General features: G+C 44.0%; 1 protein-coding gene across 6 annotated transcripts in view; it reads right to left on the bottom strand.

Annotated features, from left to right (window-relative positions):
- si:dkey-264d12.5 (coiled-coil domain-containing protein 30) overlaps positions 1-23817 on the bottom strand; it is a 62950-nt gene that overhangs the window by 7716 nt on the left and 31417 nt on the right. For 5 of the 6 annotated variants that reach the window (XM_069184074.1, XM_015336784.2, XM_069184076.1 and 2 more), the window contains 12 exons: positions 22369-22550; positions 20413-20647; positions 17966-18103; positions 17376-17546; positions 13611-13820; positions 9605-9762; positions 4915-5080; positions 4367-4488; positions 3499-3640; positions 2333-2469; positions 870-987; positions 93-163 (listed from right to left, as the gene is read on the bottom strand). In XM_069184074.1, the coding sequence (XP_069040175.1) occupies positions 93-163; positions 870-987; positions 2333-2469; positions 3499-3640; positions 4367-4488; positions 4915-5080; positions 9605-9762; positions 13611-13820; positions 17376-17546; positions 17966-18103; positions 20413-20647; positions 22369-22550 (1850 nt within the window). The remainder of the gene's footprint in view (positions 1-92; positions 164-869; positions 988-2332; positions 2470-3498; positions 3641-4366; positions 4489-4914; positions 5081-9604; positions 9763-13610; positions 13821-17375; positions 17547-17965; positions 18104-20412; positions 20648-22368; positions 22551-23817) is intronic. The other variant, XM_069184075.1, reaches the window with a different exon arrangement.

Genomic DNA, 23817 nt, shown 5'->3' with positions numbered 1-23817 from the left:
GCAAAAGTATCAGGAAAAGTAGCAAGAGGGGAGGTTTGGCACTGAACTTGATCATTTGATTATCTCACAGAAAAACAAAAGAAGTAGTTTACCTTGGGTTTGTGGGCTGCAGAACACTGCCATTAAGGAGAAGACTTTCAGCTGGAAACATTTTCTTGAGCTCCTAATGAAGCATAAAAAATAATTACAATTTATTAGGGAAATTAACAGTTTATAGTAGGATTGGCAACAGATTCTGTCTGGGGGACTTGTCTCTCAGCCATTTACATGTCTCCTGTCTCATCTTAACTGTCTCCAGTGTAAAATAAAATTGTTAAAAGATACAGACACCAGACTGTTTTTGGGAACTACTAAATCATCTACTGGGAGATCATTATTTGTAATGGGAACTTTCTTGGCATTCAGTTAATCCCAAATACATAGATTAAGATATAAAAATATATGTCTTAGTGCTAGATCTACCCTACATAAATAGGATTTTTAATTTCATCTCCTAGTTTAAATTACCAAGGGATTTGTCTTGCAGAAACAATAAGGCAATAAAGGATCAAAGTCCATGCACAATTCTTCTGAAACATGCATTACTGAACCATCTGGAATGTTTCACACTGTCATCAACAGATTTCAAATCAGGCAGAAGGCTGAGGAAGCACTGTAGTTCCACTGGTGTGCTTACAGGCACCTGGTGCTTCACAGAATGTCTGTCACTCTGCAAGCTAGTTGACTCAAACCCATGCAGCTGCCACAACACTTGCAGAATCCTGGCTCATGTTGGGTGATTTCTTGAATGAATTACGTCTCCACTAGTTCCGAGAGCCCTTACTGCTGAGTGGGTGATCGCAACAGAATAAGATAATCACACCACTTACCTCCATGCTGCAGACAGACTGCACATTCCTCAAGGCTCGCTCGAGGGCTCCAACCTGGGTGGAAAGCTGTAAGGTTCTGTCCTGCAGCTGCCTGTTCTCCCCTTCAAGAAAGTTGACTCTGCCAGAAAATAAAGGAAGATATTCCGTCAACACCGGCGGCTTCGCATTAATGTGTTCCAGACCAGGGATGCTGTCTGTATGTTCTCCCCAGGTTTGTAAGGGTTTCCTCCAGGTGCTCTGGTGTCCTCCTACAGTCCAAAGACATTAGCCCTGGTAGGTAACTGGGTAGGTGGCTTATGGGAAAACTGGCCCTGGTGTGAGTGAGGGCGGGTTTGAGTCTGTCCTGTGATGGACAGGTGTCCCGTCCGGGGGTGTAGTTCTCTTTAAAACACCTTTGACTTATTTGGGAAGTGTCTATATCAGACACAGAAATACAATCCAATCTGCCCGATGAGGCAGACTGATAAGAGCCTCCGCCTGGCTGGTCTTCATTAATATGGTTCTTGTTGGAGTTCTGGTATGACGATGAATACGTGACTATCTTTGCACATCAGCATGACATGGAATTGATCAGCCTGCCTAACTCCACTTGCATTCCTACCTGCTGTAATAAGCTTTCGGATTGCTGTGACAGAGGTCCTTTGTTTCCAGCCTACTTGTAAATCCTGTACCTAGGACAGCTGCACCCGGATTAGGGTTTCCTTTGACTCTGAAGTCACTGGCGTCTAAAGCAACTGCTGCAAACCCGACGCTGTTTTGATCCATCTGAGGTTTTACGAGTCCCCTAAGCTCTTACACAAACCAACATTAGATGGCTCTTTCAGTCTCTATGCCTATTTTTGAGCTCAAGCTGCAAAACAATATATCTGATCCCCTGCCATCTGTTTTCTCACACCCCACTTTGGCATCAGTACTGATTAATCTGTTTAATAATCTACCCAGGTCTTTCCATTCATCTTTTATCTACATACAAATCCCTGAACTTTACAATGTGAGAAATGTCCTTGAGAGCTACAGTACGTTTTTTTTTTAATCCAACCTTGCTCTTGATTGATTCACTGAATTAATTATTGCCTTAAAATTAAAAAGAACATTAGTCAATGACTGAGAACACCTATTACACCTAACTGACTTGGTGAGCACCGAAAGGCCACTGATCAGAGGTCACTGATCTTTGATTTGAGGGCATGAATCTGTTTAGTAAATGTTCTGCTCATACTGTATGACTGAAGTTGCTAAATCAACTGATAATTTCACTGCACTTCTGTTGTGCTCTAGACTAATAACACCTTAAAGTGCACTCAACATTGAGAAACCCAACGTGAAAAGAAAATCTCTGATCTTATTCCATCTGTTTTGCCTTTCTTCTGAGATAAAATAAACATGTAATGTTGCTAAAGCGAGGAAGAGAGTGCTGTTCCTCTCCGATCAACGAGGAGCTCTTCTGTGGCTGCAATCGGCACCTGTGCTGGATGGTGGAGGTTGTGCGCATGTTCATGTGGCCGACCTCCTCCTCCTCGCTCAGCTTCTTCAGCAGATGGCGTTTCTCAAGGAGCAGCTTCTCGTTCTCCTCAGTGACCTTCTTGATCCAGTCTTGCTCCTGTGTATAGCGATATACAGTAGCTTCTGTTATACTGGGCGATTCTCGAAAAGAGTAGGGGTGTTACCCTGTGTCCTGGCCAAATTTCCCCCTGGCCTTTACCAATCATGGCCTCCTAATAATCCACATCTCTGACCTGGCTCCATCACTCCTCCCCTGTTCTCCTCCCCACTGAGAGCAGATGTTTGATGAGCGTTCAGGCGCACTATGGCTGCCATTGCATCATCCAGGTGGGGCTGCACACTGGTGGTGGTGGAGGCGATCCCCATTACCTATACAGTGCTTTACGTGCAGTGTTCAGAAAAGTGCTATATAAGTGTAAGCGATTGTTATTATAACAGTGAAACACAAAGCCCTCCCATGTTCGGGTGATTCAAAACGTCACGCCCAGGGAAATGAACAATCTCAGAGTCAGGCAAAGGTTGGCTTGAAAATCAAGAGGTGTTCTGATATGTAGATATGCTATATCACTTTCCCCGTCCAAAACAATCCTCCTATCCCAGCTTTATCGAGATCCTGCAGAAAAACTGGGGTGAGACTGAACAGCAGTTAGTTCAAAACCTTATGATCACATCATATTTAACAGTTACAGCAAGCTTAGCACTAGGGGGAGAACCAGGCTGTACTACACTGGGGAATAGTCTTTTAGTATGGTAGGGCTCTGCAGATCCACAACGCTTACCCTTTAGTAAAATATCTAGGAGATGCAGGTAGTGGGGTAGGCAGGGAATAGCTCTCAGGATGTCTAACATCCTTTTCAAAGCCTACCTGAGATCAGATTTTGGTGATTTCTGCATAGCTTCCAGTGGCAAAACAAACGAGTTAATCAGCATTAAAAACAAACAAACATAATGCCTGAAGTTTGGGCATTTCTTCCTTGGTACACATAGCTTTAACGCTCAGAATATGGGAGGCAAAGCTGCTCCACTTTAGGATCAGCATTTTAGAATCAGTCGTCTCTCTGATTACCAGACTAAAATGTTTCAGGAGGCATTAAATGCTGCTCGTTTTCCAGCAGATTCACTCCACCTTCTCGGCCAGGCTGTGGGCCAGAGCCAGGTCGTTCTCCAGCTGCTGAATCCTGCCGTCTCTCTCCGAGGTCTCCTTCACGAAGACCTGCTTGGCCTTACGCAGCTTGGCCTTGTGCTGCGCCTGCTTCTCATCGTACTTCCTGGAAGGAGCAAGAGGATCAAAAGGATGTACAAAACGCTTATTCCAAGCTCTGAAGAAGCTTGGTTAGCTGCATTGAATGCAAGTAATTAGTCTGGGACTTGTTTGCCTTTGCTACGTGCATGAAGTTGGCATGTATCATACCTGAAGAAGGCTCCACGGCCGAAACGTTGTGTTTTCCTTCTTTTTTTTCAGCATGGAATAAACCTATTACTTGTTCCTATGTATTACACATGTTCACGTGGGTTTACTCAAAGTACTTTGGCTTGTCTCCAACAGTACCAAGACATGTTGATAGGTCAACAGGCTTCTGGGAAAACTGGCCCTAGTGTGAGTGTGTGTGTTTGTGTCTGTGTGTGCCTTGTGATGGGCGGGCATCCTGTCCAGGGTGTACCCCGCCTTGCTCCCATTGCTTGCTGGGATAGGCTGTATCGAACCTGTAATGGAACAAGCAGAGGTATGTTTTAATCTGTCTTTCAGCTTTTCAGCATGGGATTAACCTCTACATTTTCTCCATTAAGAATATGATGCTCACTTCTGGTCACCTAAGTTTTGGCTTTATCCTGAAATGGATAAAGCACTTAGAAAACATATGGATGCCCTTCTTATGTGAAGAACCTTAAGATTGTGTTAAGTGTGGTTGCTTGATGTGTCTCTGTCTAATTTGACGATTTCATTTCGTTGCCTGACAGAGGCCCTCCCACACACTCTGAGTGGAGCCACGCACCTGACTTGCAAATCCAGCTGCTGCAAGACCTGCTGAAGTTCTTCCTGTAGCCTCTCCGACTCCTGTTGGCATGACAACAGCTGCTCTGCGAGGTTCTGATTGGCCTTCTGAGTATGCCGGTGCTAGGGAACAGTGCAGATTAAGTGCCAAATCTGGAAGCAGGGGCTACAGATATGTTTAGCAACAGTGAATATATAACAGGAGACTGGCCGAGGCTACAAAACGACTCTTTAAAACAGGAGTTTTCTTGATTGCAGCCCCGGATTGGTCGAACTGTGCTGCCTTCAGTTTATTAACCTTTCTGACAGATGGCGTGGAGAAATGAGATTCAGATTGGAAATAAATCTGTTGTTGCAGTTGGTGATGCCACAGTTAACCCTCGGGCCTCTGCATGCCTGTCAGGATAAAAGCACCTCTGGCATCGCCAGCTAAAACCCTCCTTAGATTTCAACGGTTCAAGGCTGAGCCGCTTCCCCTCAGACACCTGGCCTCGTGCACTGATCTCCCCAGTGACGGGACAGGCGGGGGGCGGCGGCGGCGCCTCTCACCTCCTCCTCCGCCGCGCTGTGCTCTGCCTGCTGGACGCCCAGCCGGGCCTCCTGCTGCTGAAGCCGCAGCCCCAGCTCGGAGGTGGCGCGGGTCAGGGACGCCTCCCTCTCCCGGAGAGACCGCGCCTGCTGCTGCAGCTCCTCCTCCCTCTGCTCCAGCCGCTTCCTGGGGGGGCACAAGTACGATCGCACTGTGTGTAAATATTGTGCAGATGTCGGGTCACCACATGACCAAATTACAGCTCTGCTTCTGAATCAGTAAAGAGGAGGACAACCAAATACCATCCAGGGGTAAAGGGAAAGGCCTATGCTTGCAGGCAAAAATAACCAAACCTTTTCAGTCTCTAAAAGAGAAGACTGTAAGATCACTTTATTGGCCATATACAATTTCTTGTATTAGGAATTTGTCTTTTCGCATACCCGAACTTGCTCCATGAGACACACAGAGAAGCTTGGGGTCAGAGCGCAGGGTCAGCCATTTATACGGCACCCCTGGAGCAGCTGGGGTTTAGGGCCTTGCTCAGGGGCCCAACGGAGTAGGATTCCTCTGCTGGCTGCAGGATTTGAACCGGCAACCTTCCAGCCACAGGTGCAGATCCTGAGCCAAAGAGCCACCGCACCGCACCGCCCTGTGAGGGGCCCCGATACCCTCATTCAAAATTATTCAGGTATTCAGACATTCAATGTCATCCCAGTGGACTTTTTCAGAATTAGGAGTTAAATGTGAACCAAAAAACACAAGCAGAAACTGTGTGGAAGTGTGTGTAAAACTGAGAACGGGAGACACTTCTTCGCCCATAGGGGTTTGTGAGTATGGAACAATCTGCCCAGCCATGTTGATGAAGCCGATACCCTGGTTTCTTATAAAAAAGGCTGGTTGAGGTACTCAGATCAATTAGCCACAACCCAATGGACTAGATAAGTCGAATGGTCTCCACTCGTTTGTAACTACGTTTTTCTGATGCTCTAGTCGCCTGTTTGATCTGTCTGGACACACCTACTTTTATACAGCTCTATTTCCAGTTCACATCTGTTCTCTCTCCCACTAGGAGACCTGACAGGTGCTGCGAGAATTTGTAATTAGACCTTTCTGAGCCATCAAGTGTCTGAATAGTGCTGGGGAAGAAGTCTGTGCTTCAGAATTCATTGGCATTTATTGTTTCAGCCCTGTATTGTTTCAGTCTACAACTTTTTGTACAGCATACTTCTTGAACATCTCTTTACAGGTATGATCCTCTATTACTTTTTTCTTTGCCTTGTCACTTGTGACTGTGGAATTTAAATTGCTTCTTTATCTGTGTACCTAGAATTTCCTATCTTGAGGGATTGATAATGGTACATTCCCTGGAGCACTGTTTGAACCATTTCTTTAATAAAGTGCTAGTTAATGGGACCATAACTTTAGATAACACTGTTTACACAGTTCACTACTCAACATACTGAGACTGACACATACTGTACAATGCCACCATTGAAATGGGAAGAAACAAATCATCATATAGCAGAATAAGTTATGGATTTGCGCAAATTCTAATGACGTTATAGTGTAATCATAATAACATTCTACTGTGGAAGTGTAGTAGAAGGCTCCTGAACTATACAAAGACCTAAAAAGGAGAAAACACACTGAAAACATTCAGTCTTCGAGTATATTATCATGGTTAAGGTCAGAAAAATCATTCAAGATGCCAACATTTCAAGACCTTGAAGTTCGGGGATGGCTATAAAAATCCACAAAAAGCTGAACCTACCATCTTGATTGTTATGCTGTAGTGTCTATTGTCAAGAAATAAGGCTACTAGTATAATTGCCTAAAAGAGACCAAAAGTGTATCTTCTCACCCCAGGTTATTAAAAAGGGGTGTTTTTGGAGCCCTTCCCTTCAGACAGGGAAAATCAAGACATCAGGCCAGGCCAAACTTGGCAAAAAATGAGTCCAGTATGATAATGATCCTCAGCATACATCCAAATCGACAAAGGAATGGTTAACTGCACACAAGGTTCCTGGGTAGCCGTCTCAGTCTCCAGACCCCAGTAAAACTGAATATTTGTAACTCTTATTCAAGATGGGTGTTCAAATAGAAACCAAAAAGAGTGAAGGGACTTTAAAGGAAGGAAAGAGCAATTCTACAGGAGGCATCTGCCAGAGGAAGGCTTCATACATACTAACTACAAGGGGGTGAATAAATGTAACCTTCATGTTGTCTGGACTTGCATTATTTATGAAAAACATGACTGCTGTGCGCAATGCTACGATGATTACGTTTAAACATTGTACTAATTTGTTTAACAAGAAACATGATCTAACCTGTAAATCTTTCTGTAATATGATCTTAGCTGTTCACCAGGCACATTTGGAGGTCACTGTATACTGGTTTTACCAGTATATAGGTACCACCACTATCAACACAATAGATTCAGTATTTTAGTTCCTGAACATGAGAATCTACAACGAATATGTGAGATATGTCTAAAAGGAGATACAAACCCTGCCCCCAGCTCAAGTGAGCAACAACACAGCATCTATTTGTATATCTGCACAACTGACACTGCTGTCTGCCGAGAGAACGTGGGTAGAAGTTCTAATTATGTTTTCTAGTTTGCGATTTTGTTAACAGTGACTCACCCACTAGGAGCTGTTATTTTTAGCTGTGGCAGTTACATCTGATGACGAAAAAATGGAGGTATGTATGACAGAATAATTACTAGGAAATACAGTGCAAAACTTGGTAAATAAAATATTTAGGATTACTTTAAATCAGGACTAGTTTTCTGCTGCCCAGAACAATTTTTGCCTGACCCCCTCAATTAATTTTTAGTTGGTTTTTACCCATACCTACGTTTTGCAATGTTGTCGCTTAAAATTTAAGAAAAGAAACAGAAACAGAAAGAAACAGAAGAAAACTTATAGTTAGTGAAATAAAACAATATCTTACTAGGGTATTTATTTAACAGGTTAATTTATTTCAGGTTAAGCTATTCATGTAATGCAACAAAGAAAAATGTTAGTGTCTTCCAGTGTGCCTAATTCCTCAAAAGGTAAAGTTATCATATTAACTGAATTTTTCTACTTTTAATATTTACGTAGTCTTTTAATATTTCAATTACATCTCATTTTTTGCTGTGGTACTTTCAATTAATATACATGCTAGTCCTGAGAAACGATTCTGGGACATGGTAGATCTCAAATAATTTTTGATTAGTTTCATTTTTGAGAAAATGTGCTCACTAGAAGCTTCTGAAACTAGTAATGTTATCATAATGTGTAATCCAATTACATTGCTTGGGGTAAAAAAATATTTCTTGCTCTAAATTCTAACAGATTTACAGGAGGTGTTTTAGGACTTATTAGATCAGATAAGGCTGTCAAATCATCATACATTTCTTCTCCATCAATGTCAGCAGCGTTATTAATACTGACCACTAAATGATGGAATCTGTCTTCAATGCAGTATCAGCATGCAATTGCTAAAATCTCTCTTCATGTTATACATGTTATAGCTACATCCAAAATATAATGGATTATCAGAAGACTCCTAACAAAACTGGCTTTTCTTCTTTCGAGGACGAATGGTTTTTGAGGTGCAAATATTGGTCGGGAATCAAAATCCTTTGACATTACTGCAGCTTTGATAGTTTCTTCAATTCCTTCAACTGAACAATATATATTTTTTAATATTTAGAGTTTCATTCAACACTGCCTTTGCTTTTAATATGTTTGTGATTATATTCTGCACTTTACAGCTGTCTTGGACATTTCACAAGGCCTAATACTCCCCCTTGCACAATTAGCTAAAATATTTTAAAAAGTGCTACCCTACTAATGATGGAGAACTGTTGTCTTTTCTTGTCAAATTGTCAAACAAATCTGTGTTTTATTTAAAAAATATTTTTAGCTGAGGATGCAAGGAGAATACAAACAAATTCGAAAGAGAAAATTCGGGGGTGACTATAATTTTCATGGAAGTTGCAGATATTGGTCACTATTGGAAATTCTCTGTGATAACTGAATGAGGGACTTAACTGTTTACTCGTTGTGGTTTGACACACTCAAAACACTTGAATTTCCTGAAAATATCAATGGGTAAAGGTTTTGCTGAGAAATTTGAACTTTACCTGAGTTGATGTTTACATGGGGATATTTAAAAGATTATCTTTCTAAAGAGACTATCCACACAGATACCTCTTCAATTCTGGACCTGGGGTGCTGTCTGTGTGGAGTTCGTATGTTCTCCCCATTTTTGTGTGGGATTGCACTGGGTGCCCCGGTTTCTTCCCATAGTCCAGAGATGCACTGGTAAGTTAATGGGCTTCTAGGAAGACTGGCCCTGCTGGGAGTGTGTGAGTTGTTGTGTTTGTGTTCGTCTGCCTGGCCTGAGATGGACCCTGGGTTGCACCTGTTGCTTGCCTGGACCCTGAATTAGATAAAGCTGCTAGAAAAAGGATGAAATGAATGAATGGCCTTTTAGTACATAACCAGCACACGATTCATATGTTCGGTTAGTCCTTGGAACAGGTTCTGGCGTTACACGCAGGAAGCTGCACCTAACACTACTCTCAATATCTTAATATCTCAATATCTCAATACTTCACTGTCTCACCATCTCAATATCAATGACTCGCACTCCCAGGCCTGTGCCAGTGAATTGACAGTGTCTTTGTGCGGGTGGGGGAGGGGTGGGTGACACTACCTCTGAAGCTGCTCCTCTTGCAGTTTGGCCCTCAGGGCCCCCAGGGTCTGGGCCATATCCTTGGATTCCCTGTGCAGCCTATCGGCCTCGCTGGCGCGGGTCTCCTCCAGACGCAGCTGGTGCAGGGCGCTCTTTAACTGCTGCTGGAGCTCCAGGACCTGCCGTTTCAGCAAGAAGTGCAAGAAAGAGAGCGCATTATTCTCTCAGAGCTTCCTATTTTTATCTAGGCAGAGAGTTTTTCCAGAAGTGCTTTATAGAGTGTCTTTGTGAGTTAAAGCCTAACATGGGAGGCACCCTGGGTGGGATCTGGTATCCTGGTAAGCATGTTTTTGGACTGTGGGGAGAAACCAGAGTGGCCAGAGAAAACCCTGCTGGACATGGTGAGAGCATGCAAACTCCACACAGAATGCACAGAATACCGTACATTTAGTCCTTATTATTTAATGGTCAGCTTCCTGGCTGACTGCAAGTGTTTCTCCTAGGGACTGAATGAATAAGTACAATACCAGCAGCCATATCACCCTGCAACTCACAACTGGCAGCCCACTGAAGCTCAGCAGGTGTAAGCCTGGTCAACACCTGGCCCAGATTGTGGCATTAAAGAACAGACCCGGCGCTGGATCTGAAACTGGCAAGGACTGCCTGCTGGCCACTCCCAAGGGCAACTGTCATTAACCCAGTCAAACAAATTGTCGTGTAAGACTCAACCACAATGAACAGGAGGCACTTTGCTTTCACAAAGGCTCATATGAAGTCTGGACCAAGATATCCAGCAAAGCCAATATCCCAATGTCTATCAAGAAATGACTGGATGAGATACAGACAAATGGTCTCCTCTCATCTACAAACTTTCTAGAATTAAACCGGGCTGCCTGGAATTGAAAGATCTCCATTTATTGTTGAACGATCCAAGAGATGCTGAGTTTATGTTGTTGGCCGTCGGTGAATCAAAAGACAATGACATCGCACAACTTTTTAGCATGCAAGACACCGCAATGACCAAAATGTCTGTGAGGAACTGACGGATTTGATACCTCTGGACACCAATGTAATCTTGTGTTTGCAAAGGCCAGCGTCACCTTTGAGAAGCGTGGACTCGCACTAAGCAAGCCTTGCATGCTGGTAAGAAGGATGAACATTCAGTGCTGGGCCAAAGCAAGGGCTTCACCACACAACCGGTGGACAAACAGTGTGTTTCAAGCTGCCTGGGGATTGAAAGAAGTAAGGGAGAGTGTGGAGATGATCATTCTGATGGGGGTCCTCTGCCGCTCAGGTTATTTTATGAGCTGGTAGCTGCTTCCTCTAAAAGCCGTGAAAGTGTTCACTACAATGACGTTTGCTGGCATAGAGGACATTGCTGAGATGTTTCTTTTGAGCTCTAGACCCAAGATGTAGTAGCAGCTTTAACAAGAAAGTTCAGGGCTCATCTGAACGGCCAATTCCTCCACAAAGTCCTTGTTTCATATTTTGACAGTTGATTCAATTTTGACATGCTGAATCTACAGTTGCAAAGCTAGAAGCAAATCAATAACCCTGCTGTGTGGCTATAAGCCTTCCTTGAGCTTTGCACAGATCTGAACACTAACTGGTACATGATACAATCAGCCCCCTCCTGGCAAGTTCCCTTCAAAAGCTAAGGGACAATTTTATACAATGAGGGCCAAAAAATGCAATTAACTTTCAATGTGATCCTGTATCCTTACTGAAGAAAGATGTGAAGACGGGTTTAAATTAAATCCTTTTCTGTATGAGGTTTAGACTTCTAAACAACAAGCTGGAGTTTATGGCAGGAAAGGGGGTTAACTGATAAGGATTCCAGATGAGAGCTAAAACCCAATGGGGACGTAATCTTAAACTGACCATTTGGCCAGGGTCTCTTAACTGGCCAAATACCATGACCCCCTCTCCCTCTTTAACATAAGAATGAATGACGTCAGAGCAGCAAGGAAGGACTATATTAACCTAAAGTTTGTACCAGCACTTTGAACAATACTTCGGTTTTGTTGTTTCTTGCGGGAAACAAGACTTCGGCTTTATTGTTCCTTGCATGCAATAAACTCATCTGTTTAACTTCATCTCGGGATCCAGAACCTTATTCTTTCTGTTACAACACTAACAGAAAATGACTTCTCTTCTCACGTCCACAAAGTCCTCCACAGTATAGATGAACAGCAGCTTTCAATTCATTCATTTATGCAAATCTCAGAGTGAAGAGTGAGTTTAAGGGCAAGGAAACAGCAATGTGGACACGTAATCTGCATGAAGAGAAGTAGCTAAAACTCAGAAAACTATCCTAGTGCTCTCAATGTTTTATTCAACGTGTCCATGCATTTCCAGCCATTCAGTCATGCCAGAGAGCATGAGAAGCCATTTTGTTCACCAGCAGCACAAACTAATCAAGCACACATTTGTGACAATGTCAGAGCATACATATAAATCACACCTACTATATGAATGTGAACAGCTCACAACTGGGACTACAGCATGGTTTAGCTTTACATAAAATTAAACATTTTTAAAACAATGACATTAAACAATAAGGCATTAGTATAAAAGTGCCCAGGAACTCAACACCCTTCTCCCATTCTCTACATAAAACACTTTTCCTTCGTTTATTTTGTACAAAAAAAAACAACAATAAAACAAAATATAATAAAAACGACAACTTCATTCTATTTGCGATATTTCTGAAGCTCTAGTAAAACACACCTCAATTTTTCAGCCTGTTTATAATTTACAGTTGTTGTTTCTGCTACCCAGTGGGTGGAAAAAGCTGGTGGTTTAGCAGTCTGCGGCCCTGTTGGACCTTTGTCTCCCATGTATGCTGAAGTGTCTGGTTCAGCACTGCACGCTGGCAAGACACAACACAAGCAAGGCCTCCTACTGAAAGACACTGCTGCAGCGTTGCTAGGCTCCTTATTAGAGCTGGAAGAGATCTTTTGCAATTCCAAATCCACAATTTGCATTGGTTTAGCATTAAGACCTATTAAAAGGATTTGGCATGCAGGCTTCGCGTGTGGCCTCTTCACCATATCTCACAGCAAACTGACATAACAGTAGTAGCACTGCATGCTTTAATCCCAGTGATTAAACAAATACTACACAGGCCTCCTGGCTTATGTACAAAAGTACACAACATCAAAGCAGTACGTCTGCACAGTTCTCAAATTACCCAGTAAAATACTACTGAAGCAAGTTGGCATTCGGACAATATTCTCCTTAAGCACATTTTATAGGATGCTTATAAAATGTCACTGTATTGTTAAAGATATGCACCATGTTGCAATGGAATTTTTATTATTTCATTTGTAAGCAGGTTCTCCAGGAAAACAACAGACACTGAATACCCCAGTGCAGCTGTGTTTTCAATTCAATTCAATTTATTTTTATATAGCGCCTTCCACAACAAGGTTGCCCCAAGACGCTTAACAATGCAATTGACAATACAATTGACAATTTGTCAATACAGAACAGAAGACCAGAAGACAACAGAGGGGAGGAACTAGAAACTCCTTAGTAAGGAGAATAAAACCTCTAGGGGTCCAAGGTCAACTGGTACCCAACCCCTTTGGGCATGCTAACATTACATAATTAAAACAAAAGGAAATAATGAGGGTATTAATCCTTCCATCCATCATGTCTTCTGTGTGTTTGTACTCCATGCAGATCTCTGTAGACCAGTAAATTCTTCCTAAAAGATAGCTATATCCCCGATGTCCCTCTTGGATCCATGGCAGTGATGCAGCATCCAACTCAAGATGGTACCTAGCCTGGGCGCTATCCGGACAATTTCCATGCATGCAAGCCATTATGGACACATGGTGGTCACACTGAACTCATCTATGCACCAGTGAGTGCTACATGCTCTCCGTGGTCCCATCCATATGCGTGCTTAATGTCACTGCTCCACATAGCTCTGATTGAACCGTTTACGCCAACTAACACCACACTTTCCCCCAGAACTGGCTCACGACTAGGCTCTGCTTCGATGTGATCCATTCCTTACCTTCTTATCGGCGGCGAGAAGCCGAGCTCTCTCCGAGCACAGCTCCTCCTCCAGGCTGTGCTGGGCCTGCCGGCTCTGGCAGCCCCTGGCCATCTCGAGCTCCAGCTCTCTGGCCCTCTGCTGAACGCGCTCCAGCTCCCCGCCCAGCGAGGCGCTGCTCTGTTCCAGCTGGGTCAGCCTGGCTTGGGCTTGCTTGAGCTCGGCACACACCTGCTCGCGACAGCAGGGCAGAGCGATCAGGCCTACTTCTGCAAGCTAGTGCTAGTTTGACAAGAGAGCATCCATTAGTCCATTTTTTTAGTTCTTAGAATGTCCAATAATTTTGTGTTCAGGACCCCCTGAGTTACAGAAACCACAGCTGTAACTTGGGGGAAAAAGGCACAGTATAAGGCCTTATGAACAATACAGGGACAGGGAGAACTGCAGTTCCTCTGGTTTTCTTCACTGCTATGCATGCATACATCCTAAATGCAACACAACATGCAGGTTATTCATTATTCTTACAAAATATAACTTTACAGCACATAAAACATAAAACAATGACTGCTTCATTCTTCTTCACTGTCCTAACAGTAGACTCATTAACTCCCATGAGTCCCCTTACAAAGCCTGGTCACCCACTACTATTCTCCTTTCTAAAGATATAAGATTTCTTGTCCCTTTTGCTCTTTCTCAGTCTCCATAATAAAACACAAAACTGACACTGGTACAGCAGCTCCTGTTGAACAGGCTCCCCGATATGTCTCTTATCTAGACAGACAGGAAGTTGAGATAGAGGTGCACACAGTCTGTCCTGAAGGAAGGACCGCACTACACAGTTTTGTGGGGATTATTGCCAGTTTAATGACATTACATTACAAAAGATTACTGTCCCTTGCTGATTTTATTATGAGATATATGACTATTCTGGGTTCAAGATTAGTGCATAACATTTTATGATTCAATGATTTTCTTAATCAAAAACAATGTTATCCATTTATCTAGTTGGATATCTTATCCAATCTGTTAATTTCTCTGTCAAACGACAGTACTTATTCCTATTACTGAATACAAAGACCCCCCCATGCTCAACTGAACAGCAACACAACATGTATTTGCATATCAGCACACGGGACTCTGCTATTATTTGGGGATTTTATTCACAGTATTTGACCTCTGAAAATTTGTGGTATTAGCTGTGGCTGGCAGATGTTTTGACTATAAAATAAGGTATTCTGATAATAATATTTGAGGGAACAAAATGCAAAATACATATGTAAATTCTCATGAAGTATACAGCTGCCGAATACGCCATTGAACACTGTGCAACATGGCACGGCTGAAAAACAGGACACTATATGTATTTGCCTATTCCTTCGACCTGCGCTGCGGCTCCTAGCGCAGCGCGCTGGTCTGTGGTCACTAGGGGTCTGGGTTCAAGTCCCCAGACTACTCTGTGGTCGGTGATGGTCTGGGTTCAAGTCCACAAACTGCAGAGACTTGGGTGGAATGGTGGCTCTGTGGCTAAGGATCTGAGCCTGTGGCTGGAAGGTTGCCGGTTCAAATCCTGTATCTGGAAGAGGAATCCTACTCCGTTGGGCCCCTGAGCAAGGCCCTTAACCCCAGCTGCTCCAGGGGCACCATTTAAATGGCTGACCCTGCGCTCTGACCCCAAGCTTCTCTCCCTGTCTGTGTCTCATGGAGAGCAAGCTGAGGTATGCGAAAAGATAAACTCTCAATGCAAGAAATTGTATATGGCCAATAAAGTGATCTTATCTTGTCCTGATTGGGTTCTCACACCACACACAGCTCCAGATCAAAGGTTATATGAATACTGCAATCAAATACTGTGTAGCACACTTAGCTTAAGCGACAAACACTTACTAAAGGCATCACTCTCACAATTCCCTTTCTGCTTTTTCTCAGCCTCAGAACTGATGCCTATGGGCTGTGCTCAAGAGCAAAGCTACTGCCTTAAAAGGAGAACACACAGAGGGACCTAGCGGCGTCTGCTCGGCGCGACGGCTTCTGAGGGAGCGAACGGGAGGCTGGTGGGATGTGTGGGCAGGATGCTCACAGGCAATACAAGCAAATTGGGGAAAAAGGCGCGGCATAAACCGAGGAGACAATTCCAACCTGCGGCCGGTGAACACAGGAAGGAGAGATTATTGTAGTGCCAGGTGTGTCTTTATGTCCCCAGCTCACACCCACCCCAGCATCCACACAAGGAGAGTGAGGAAGGGCAAACAGACGCCTCTGGGCTGTCCCCCCCTCCAGCCCTTTGTTGATTGATACACTACAGCAATAGAGAGGGGGGTTCAGTGCTGATTGGAAGGGAGGTGTCCCCCTCTCTTTCTGAGAGTGTGGTGCAGACACATGACATGACCAAGGGGTCACAGTTTGGCTGGAAGCTGAAAGAGCTGACTTCATCTCTGCTCCTCCAGTGCTTACTTCTGACTCCATATCATTCCCTGCCAGGAAGGGATTGACAAAGCCAATCCTGACCTCAATTTCTCACTTTCAACAGAAACACACTGATGCTACTTCTCTGACAGCTCAAAGTCCAAAGATCTCCACTGGATACAAGATACAGTAAGATTAAGCAAGAATCCCATCTGACTAATCCCTGCTGTGCTCTCCCTCTGAACCCCAGGCTCCACATTACGACAAATAGTTGATCAAGGCTGAGCTCAGCTTGTGCTCAGGGCCTGTACTGACTAACTGACTCAGACGCCTCATTCATTATTCCTTTTTAAAAGGTGAAAGAAATTCATTCAATAAAATTGTATTGTTGATGGACAACTACGCCTGCACTTCTCCATTGCTCACCTTCTGACTCAATAGCATTCGGGTAAGCACTTCGGGTGATTCCTGATTCACGACACAGCAGGGCAGAGTAAAAGAACGTTAGGGGGATTGTACAAAATGAGGGACATAACGAGGTAGAAATACTACAGTTATACTGGCTCTGAAAGTCACCTTTCAACCTGGAACAGGAGGAAATTAAACAAGGCTGTTGAAATTCTGACAGGGACTAACAAATCCAGCCCTCTATTTCAACAGAGAGAGACCGATGTTATATTTATAGCTGAATGGGTCACAAAAATCAATCAGATTTGCTGTTCGCATTTGGAAAGGTGACATGACAGAAAATCTACAGAGAATAGGTTTAAGGTCTAAAGTGCTTTCCTAGCTGAGCGTTTACAGGCAAGTAAACTCAGGCAGTCCATCAGGGTTCTCTGCTTTGCAAATCATTAGAGGCTTCATTAGGCCAAGAAGACAGGGAGGTAGGGAGATTTAGTCTGGAGTCATATTCTTTCATTGAGGATGCAGGGTATTTCTCTTGCTAGCCTGTAAAGGTGTTAGAGAGTGCTTTGGGTTACATGGCAAGCACAGTGGTTTTCTCGGCCTGTAGAATACAGGACTTTGAGATGCCTTGTTTTGTATACAGAGTAATGTGAACGTCTACGTTGTTTAATGTTTTATGTTGTTTAGTTTTGTGTTACTTTATTGTTAAACATTTGTCTGTTCTGACTCAGATTTTATTACTCCATTGCCATGGCTTTTCCAAAGAATATAAATTCCTAGTAATTCCTCAAAATGTTAGCCAGCACCTATGTTTGCTTATTTCAATTATTTTATTTCTCACTCTTAAGTACAGTGCTGTAATGCAATTTGTTACCCTGCATTTGGTGATAATTAGATGCTTTGCAGTTGTTTTCACGCGCAGTTACTATAACTGCGTTTACCCTCAAGAAGTGAAAGCTTTAAAGATCGCTGCCGTACCCTCAGCTTCTCCTGGTCCAGAAGAGCGTTGTGCTTCTTCAGGTCCAGGTTTTTCTCCCGCTCGTAGCGCAGCTCCCTCTCAGCCGAGGTGAACAGGCTCTGGGTCCTCTGCGCGTCCTGGCGGATCTGCCGGCACTCCTCTCCCTTCTGCTGGAGCAGGGCATCCTGGGACTGAGACGCACAGGGCGGCACAACGTGCGTGTCAAACTCCCGCTCACACGCTCTCCCATCAGAGAGTACGTCCACTCTGTGCAACTCTGAACAGTTTTCATTAACCGCCCTTGGCACGGAAAAGGAAGGATGAACTCTCCATGCAACAAAATCAGAATAAAGTAGTTGAACCACCTACTCTTCAACTGAAAGATACCGGTGACTATTTTCTAAATAGTGGATCTGAAAAGATTAAAATCTCAAAGAACTGCATGAGTGTGATATCAGCCAAACCTGGTGTATGAAAAAAAAAAATATCTAAAAAAGTGTCCTGGAGCAGTCAATAAGGAATGTGGCAGGTATACCTATTTGTAAATTCATCATTAATACATAAGTAAAGTGGTACACGTTTACAGTAAAAGGGGTTTCGAGAGGTGTACCTTAGCCCGTGCCTGGGCCTCGCTGATCTGGGCCTGTAGGGCCAGCTGGTGCTGGCTGGCAAGCAGGCGTTCCTCTTCCAGAGTGGTCTGGAGTCTGCCCATCTCCACCTTGAGAGACACTAACTGCACACAAGACATCTGCTCAGCAAGGCAGCAAGAACAGTGGGGGGAAAAAAAAAACTGTGGTTGTGTCTCGATCTTGACTGACACATCAGAAATCCTGGAACGCTGGAAATACTGTTTCTTCAGGGTACCCCAGTTAGTAGGCAACAGATTACAATGTCAATGTCTACGATACCACTCCTAAAACTTCATGACATACTACAAAAGCCTGAACACAGCTCTTTTAGGAAATTTCGTGTTGATTGGTGTTCTCAATGAGCACGGTTTCAGGGTTAAATAGGTTGAGAGTCAGGAACACCCAATTAATTGGAGCCGAATCTGTTAAAATGCCAGTGCATTCAATGCCCAATGCAAGATTAAGAAGAGTATAAGCAATTTATTTTAACATTTTGCTTTTAGGGCAATTTAGACAACATTTCCATTTAGGGCAATGTAGTGTATACAGCCATATCTGCAAGAAAGATAACATTTAAATACAGTACCACATTTCCTAAATGTCACTTCTGTCCTAAAACACAGCCATGCCTTCAAACATCCTTTATGTTTTCTAATAATCCTAACCCTGACCCTAGCTAAGGGTTTGGGGAGGTTAGGTTTAGGGTTCAGATTTTCTTCACAGAATTAAATACAACCTTTCACTCATTTGAGCGGAAAATGTAACTCAGAGCACCAAAATATATGTTTGAAAAGACTAAGCAATCTTTCCAAACCAAAGAAAATGTATCAACTATGGTACAATTGTATTTTTTGACAACAATCCTGTTTTTGGAAATTTCGTGTTGAATGGTGTTCTCAATTAGTATAATTTCAGGGTTAAATAGGTTGAAAGTCTGGAATACCCAATAAATCTTAGCTGTATCTGTTAAAATGCCAGTGCATTCAATGCCAAATTAAAGAGTTAGAAAAGTATAACCAGTTTCTTTCAACGTTTTGCTTTTTGTGCAATTTAGATAACATTCCCATTTAGGGCAATGCAGTGTATACAGCCATATATGCAAGAAAAAAAAGTGATAACATTGAAATACCACCTTTCCTAAATTTCATTTCTGTCCTAAAACACACCCATGCCATCAAACATCCTTTACAGTTCTCACTTCACTTGTCACTGAGAATCACAGAAAAATCGGACTCCATTCAAAACCGAGATGTATCAAGAGATCTTTCGTAGGTGAAAAGACAGATTGTACTAAATAATTATGGCAACAAAGCAAACAGCTGAATTATAAATTCATAGTTTTGTGAAATTTAACTCATACAGTAACATAATGACATAAAACTATTTCAGTGGTTCAGGAAACATATCAGAAAGTTCCACCCTGCAAGGCAGACATAATATAGATAGTGAATCTGCTGCAGAGTTTTAAAGATGAGGTGAAAATTATGGCTTATCAGAAGGAAGGCCTCCACAACAAGGGCACAGAAATCTACGTCTTAGCTACTTAACACTGCTCCCATAGACAAGACTGCAAACCACCTTCACATTCATCCAAATGTCCATCATTGTAAATAATCGATGTGCTAAATAATAAAAATTATAGTAATTGTATGAAACTTCATAACCAAAGAACTCCCCTCCACCCACCTGGGTGACACACAGGAGCCATTATTACATCACAGGAAAGTGCATTTACAATTGAGAACAGGAGAGCCTAAGAGTTGTGGTAGTCAAGAACAAGCACCCAGCCATGCTGCTGAAGCCGATACCCTGGCTTCCTTCAAGACATAGTGGGATGAGACCTTTGGATCAATTGGCTACCAAACGAGGCTAAATGAGCTGAATGGCCTCTTCTCATTTCGAACCGATTTTATGATCCTATGTTCTTATGCACCAGCAGCACACGGTGCAATGATATGAAGCGGGTGGGGAAATAAGAAAGTGCTTCACCAGTTGAATTAAGGGGGCAGTTTATGTAAACCAGACTGCAAGTCCGGACTGGAATTGAGCCAGGATACCAGAATTAATGACCCCGCTCTTATGAGACCTCTATTGACCTTATTATAAGAATAATAATGCTCACCTCACACCAGTTATTAGGCAAACACAGGGATGAAGCTAATTCATAGATGGGGATTATTAGGAGGCCACGATTGGTAAAGGTCAGGGGGAAATGTGGCCAGGACACCACCAGGACACCCCTTTTTGAGAAATGCCCTGGGATTTTAAATGGCCACAGAGAGTTAGCCCACTAACACCTCTTCTAGCAATAGTACACAAGAGTCTAGGTCTCTTACAGAACAGTTAGGCACACGTGAGCTTAAAGGGGGAACCCCAGAACGCAATGGTGCATGGGTCACACGGGGTGAGGCGCGGGGCCGGGCCGTACCTGGCTGGCCCCCTCGTCCCTGGGCCTGTCAGGCGGGGCGGAGCCGAGGTCCCGCCCCGCCTCCTGCCTCAGCCTCCGGCCCTCCTCCCTCGCGCTGTGCAGCTGCTCCCTCACACACTGCAGCTCCAGGCTCAGCCTCTGCTTCTCCTCCTGCCGCCGCAGCCGGTCCTGGGCGCTCTCGTTCAGCTGCTTCTGGAGCTCCGCCAGCTGGGCGCGGCCCTCCGCCAGCGCATCCCTGGTGCCCGGACACAACACAAGCCCGTCTGTCTCTCACCACGAACTACTGCAACCCCAAGCGCTAGTGCTCTGCTGAACACTGATACTATATACTGGATATGAGAGTAAAGTAGAGTAGTTTATTGCCATATGTACACGTACATTGGAATTCTTAATCGCGCTGATCTCTCGGGACACACACAGTACAACAGACAACACCACACAAGGTAGACAACAGGAACAATAAATATATTGCGGAAAAATAAATATGCAGCAGTGAGACCGAGAAAGAAAAAAAAAGTAAAAAGTGCAGAGTGCAGATGTGTATTGAGTCTGAGGCCCTGCAGTTAGCTGTTGAAGATGCGCACTGCAATGGGATAGAGTCTAGTGAGTCTAGTCTAGTGGTCTGTGCTTTAATAGAGCAGTACCACTTGCCAGAGGGTAGGGGGGAGAACAGTTTGTGGCCGGGATGGCTTGGATCCTGAATGATGGATCGGGCTTCATTGCGACAGCGGATGATGTGGATCTCGCCAATTGATGGTAAATCATGTCCTATAATCCTCTGTGCTGTTGCCACAACCCTGTGTAGTGCGTCTCTGTCATGTGTGGTAGTTCTGCTGTACCACACAGTGATGTCACTAGTGAGCTTTCCCAAACCACATTTCTTTACGCACCGCAGAAGGCGCAGGCGCTGTTGTGTCTTTTTCAGATTCGCTACAGTGTTGTGAGTCCAAGCCAGGTCGGTGGAGATGTATAGGCCGAGGAGCCTGAAGCAGCTGACAGTTTCCACTGCTGTGCCCTCGATGCTGACTGGGGCGTGACTCCCTCTGGGTCTCCTGAAGTCCACTATCAGTTCTTTTGTCTTGTTGACAATCAGGGCCAGATTGTTGTCAAGGCACTAAGACACTCCACCTCTCTCCTGTATGCGGATTCATCATTGATGTTGTTCAGTCCAATAATAGTGGTGTCCATCTGCAAACTTACTGATGTGGTTGCTGTTGTACAGTCGGAGGTGAACAAGGAGTATAGCCTAGGACTTAGACAGCAGCCTTGTGGGGCTCCAGTGTTTAGGATCGCTGTAGAGGAGATATTTTTGTCAATTTTCACCACCTGAGGTCTGCCCGTCAGGAAATCCAGTATCCAATTGCAGATAGAGTTGCATAAGCCCATATTCCTGAGTTTGGGCCCGCTTGGCAGGAAGAATTGTGTTGAAGGCCGAGCTGTAATCAATAAACAGCAGCCTAACATACTGTAGGTGCCCACTCTGTCTGAATGATCTAGGCCAATGTGAAGTGCTAGAGATATGACATCATCAACTGACCTATTCGGGCAGTAAGCAACCTGAAGTGGGTCAAAGGAGTCTGGGATAGAGCAATTTAGGTAGGACAGTACTAGTCTTTCCAGGCACTACTGAAGTGAGAGCCACTGGGCGGTGATTGTGAGTGATTCCAAATCGCAATCTGAGGCGCCCACTAATATCCCAGGTTTTAATGTCACCCAAGATCTATAAAAAAAGAACTTGGATAATATTAATACCTGAACCATCCATTTGTTTGACAAACAACAGTGATTATTTCCCCTAGTCAGTGCAGACCCCAGGCCCTACAAGTTGTAGCCTAGTGTTTCTAAGTATATCAGTGCTTGACAGCAAATTCCACTTCTATTCTATGGTTTTTGCAACAGTACATGAGTTGTGATCTGTGCACAGGTGCTGCCAATCTCCAGGCTCGGGCTGCTCACCGCAGGGCGTTTCGATCCCTCTCCAGGCTGCCGACCTCTGCCTTCAGCCCCCCGACCTGTGCCCTGAGCTCCGAGGCCCGCGCCCTGCTCTGCCTCAGCTCCTCCTGGGCCCCCCGGCTGGCTGTCCGCTGCAGCTCCAAGTCGCTTTCCAGCCGCGCCTGTGCACGCTCCAGCTCGGACACCTGCAAGCACGCCAACACCCCAGTTCACACGGTGCACACCCTCGCCTCTCCGTTGCGCTTTTCAGCACTGAGAAGCGTTTTTTTGCTGGAAGAGTTAGCATGACAAGGGATATTCCAAGGATTAGAAGCTCAGAAGAGGAAAACTGCCTAGAAAAGGGCATCCCAACACAAGGGTATCTTTCCAGCTCTTCCTTTTTGATCTATCAATCCATCCATCCATTTCATAAGTGCGTTATCCAATACAGAGGCACCAGCTGGTACGCCATATGACCCTGTAACTTTTTTGTGTGCACTGAAAATTCGGGACGGGTTTTCAGATTTTCTATTTTAATATATGTTGAATACGCAGCACACGTACTACGATCCAGCGCGCTAATACTTGAGTGGACACAAGAGCTACAATGTAATTCTTTACCACTCTATAGGAATGCGTGCTACGAACATAAGTGACCAATTGTATTAAAAAAAACATATCTCCAGCAAATAGGGAGGTAGGGGAATGTGCATGATTTTGGAACAATGCCAATGTTGTAAGCACAGGAAAGCATAGAAATGCGTGCTACGAACGCTGGCAATCTTGTGAGCACAGGAAAGCGTGATAGATAACCGAAAAATATTTAAGAACTCTTCTAGGTTAATTTGAAAAAAATACACCGAGCGTCTCTGTGTTTCGCTCCCATGTGCATGAAATAAAAACTTCTTTTAACTTCTGAGATAGACTCCTGAAACGGAAACGGAGAAAAATGCAAGCTTGCGGATTGCTAAAGCAGGTAAGCCCCACACTATTTTTGAAGAACCTTATTTACCATTGGCAAAAGAGCTGACATGTATTATGTGTGGAGAAAAGGCTGCTAAACAGCTCGACCTGCTGCCCCCCTCCCCCTGAAAGACACAGTCATTCATAGAATTATTGATATGGCGGATAATATCAAAAGTACGTTGATAGAGCGTGTTAAGATCAGCAAATGCTTTTCACTGCAATTAGATGAGTCTGTAGTCGATTTGGTCAATTTGCTCATTTACGTTCGATACGATTTTGAGGGCATGTCCCATGAGGACTTTCTGTTCTGTAAGCCGCTACCAACAGGAACTACAGGAGAGCACATTTTTCAGCTTCTGAATGAATTAATCGAAGAGAATGGCATCGACTGGATAAAATGCCCCGGAGTTTGTACAGACGGTGCTAGAGCGATGACAAGCCGACACAGCGGTGTAGTTGCACGAATTAGAGAGGTTGCTCCAAATATGAACTGCAGCATCCACCGCG

This window comes from Lepisosteus oculatus, chromosome 25 (genome assembly GCF_040954835.1).
Source record: "Lepisosteus oculatus isolate fLepOcu1 chromosome 25, fLepOcu1.hap2, whole genome shotgun sequence".
Taxonomy (NCBI): domain Eukaryota; kingdom Metazoa; phylum Chordata; class Actinopteri; order Semionotiformes; family Lepisosteidae; genus Lepisosteus; species Lepisosteus oculatus.
This window is presented reverse-complemented; position numbering and strand designations above follow the sequence as displayed.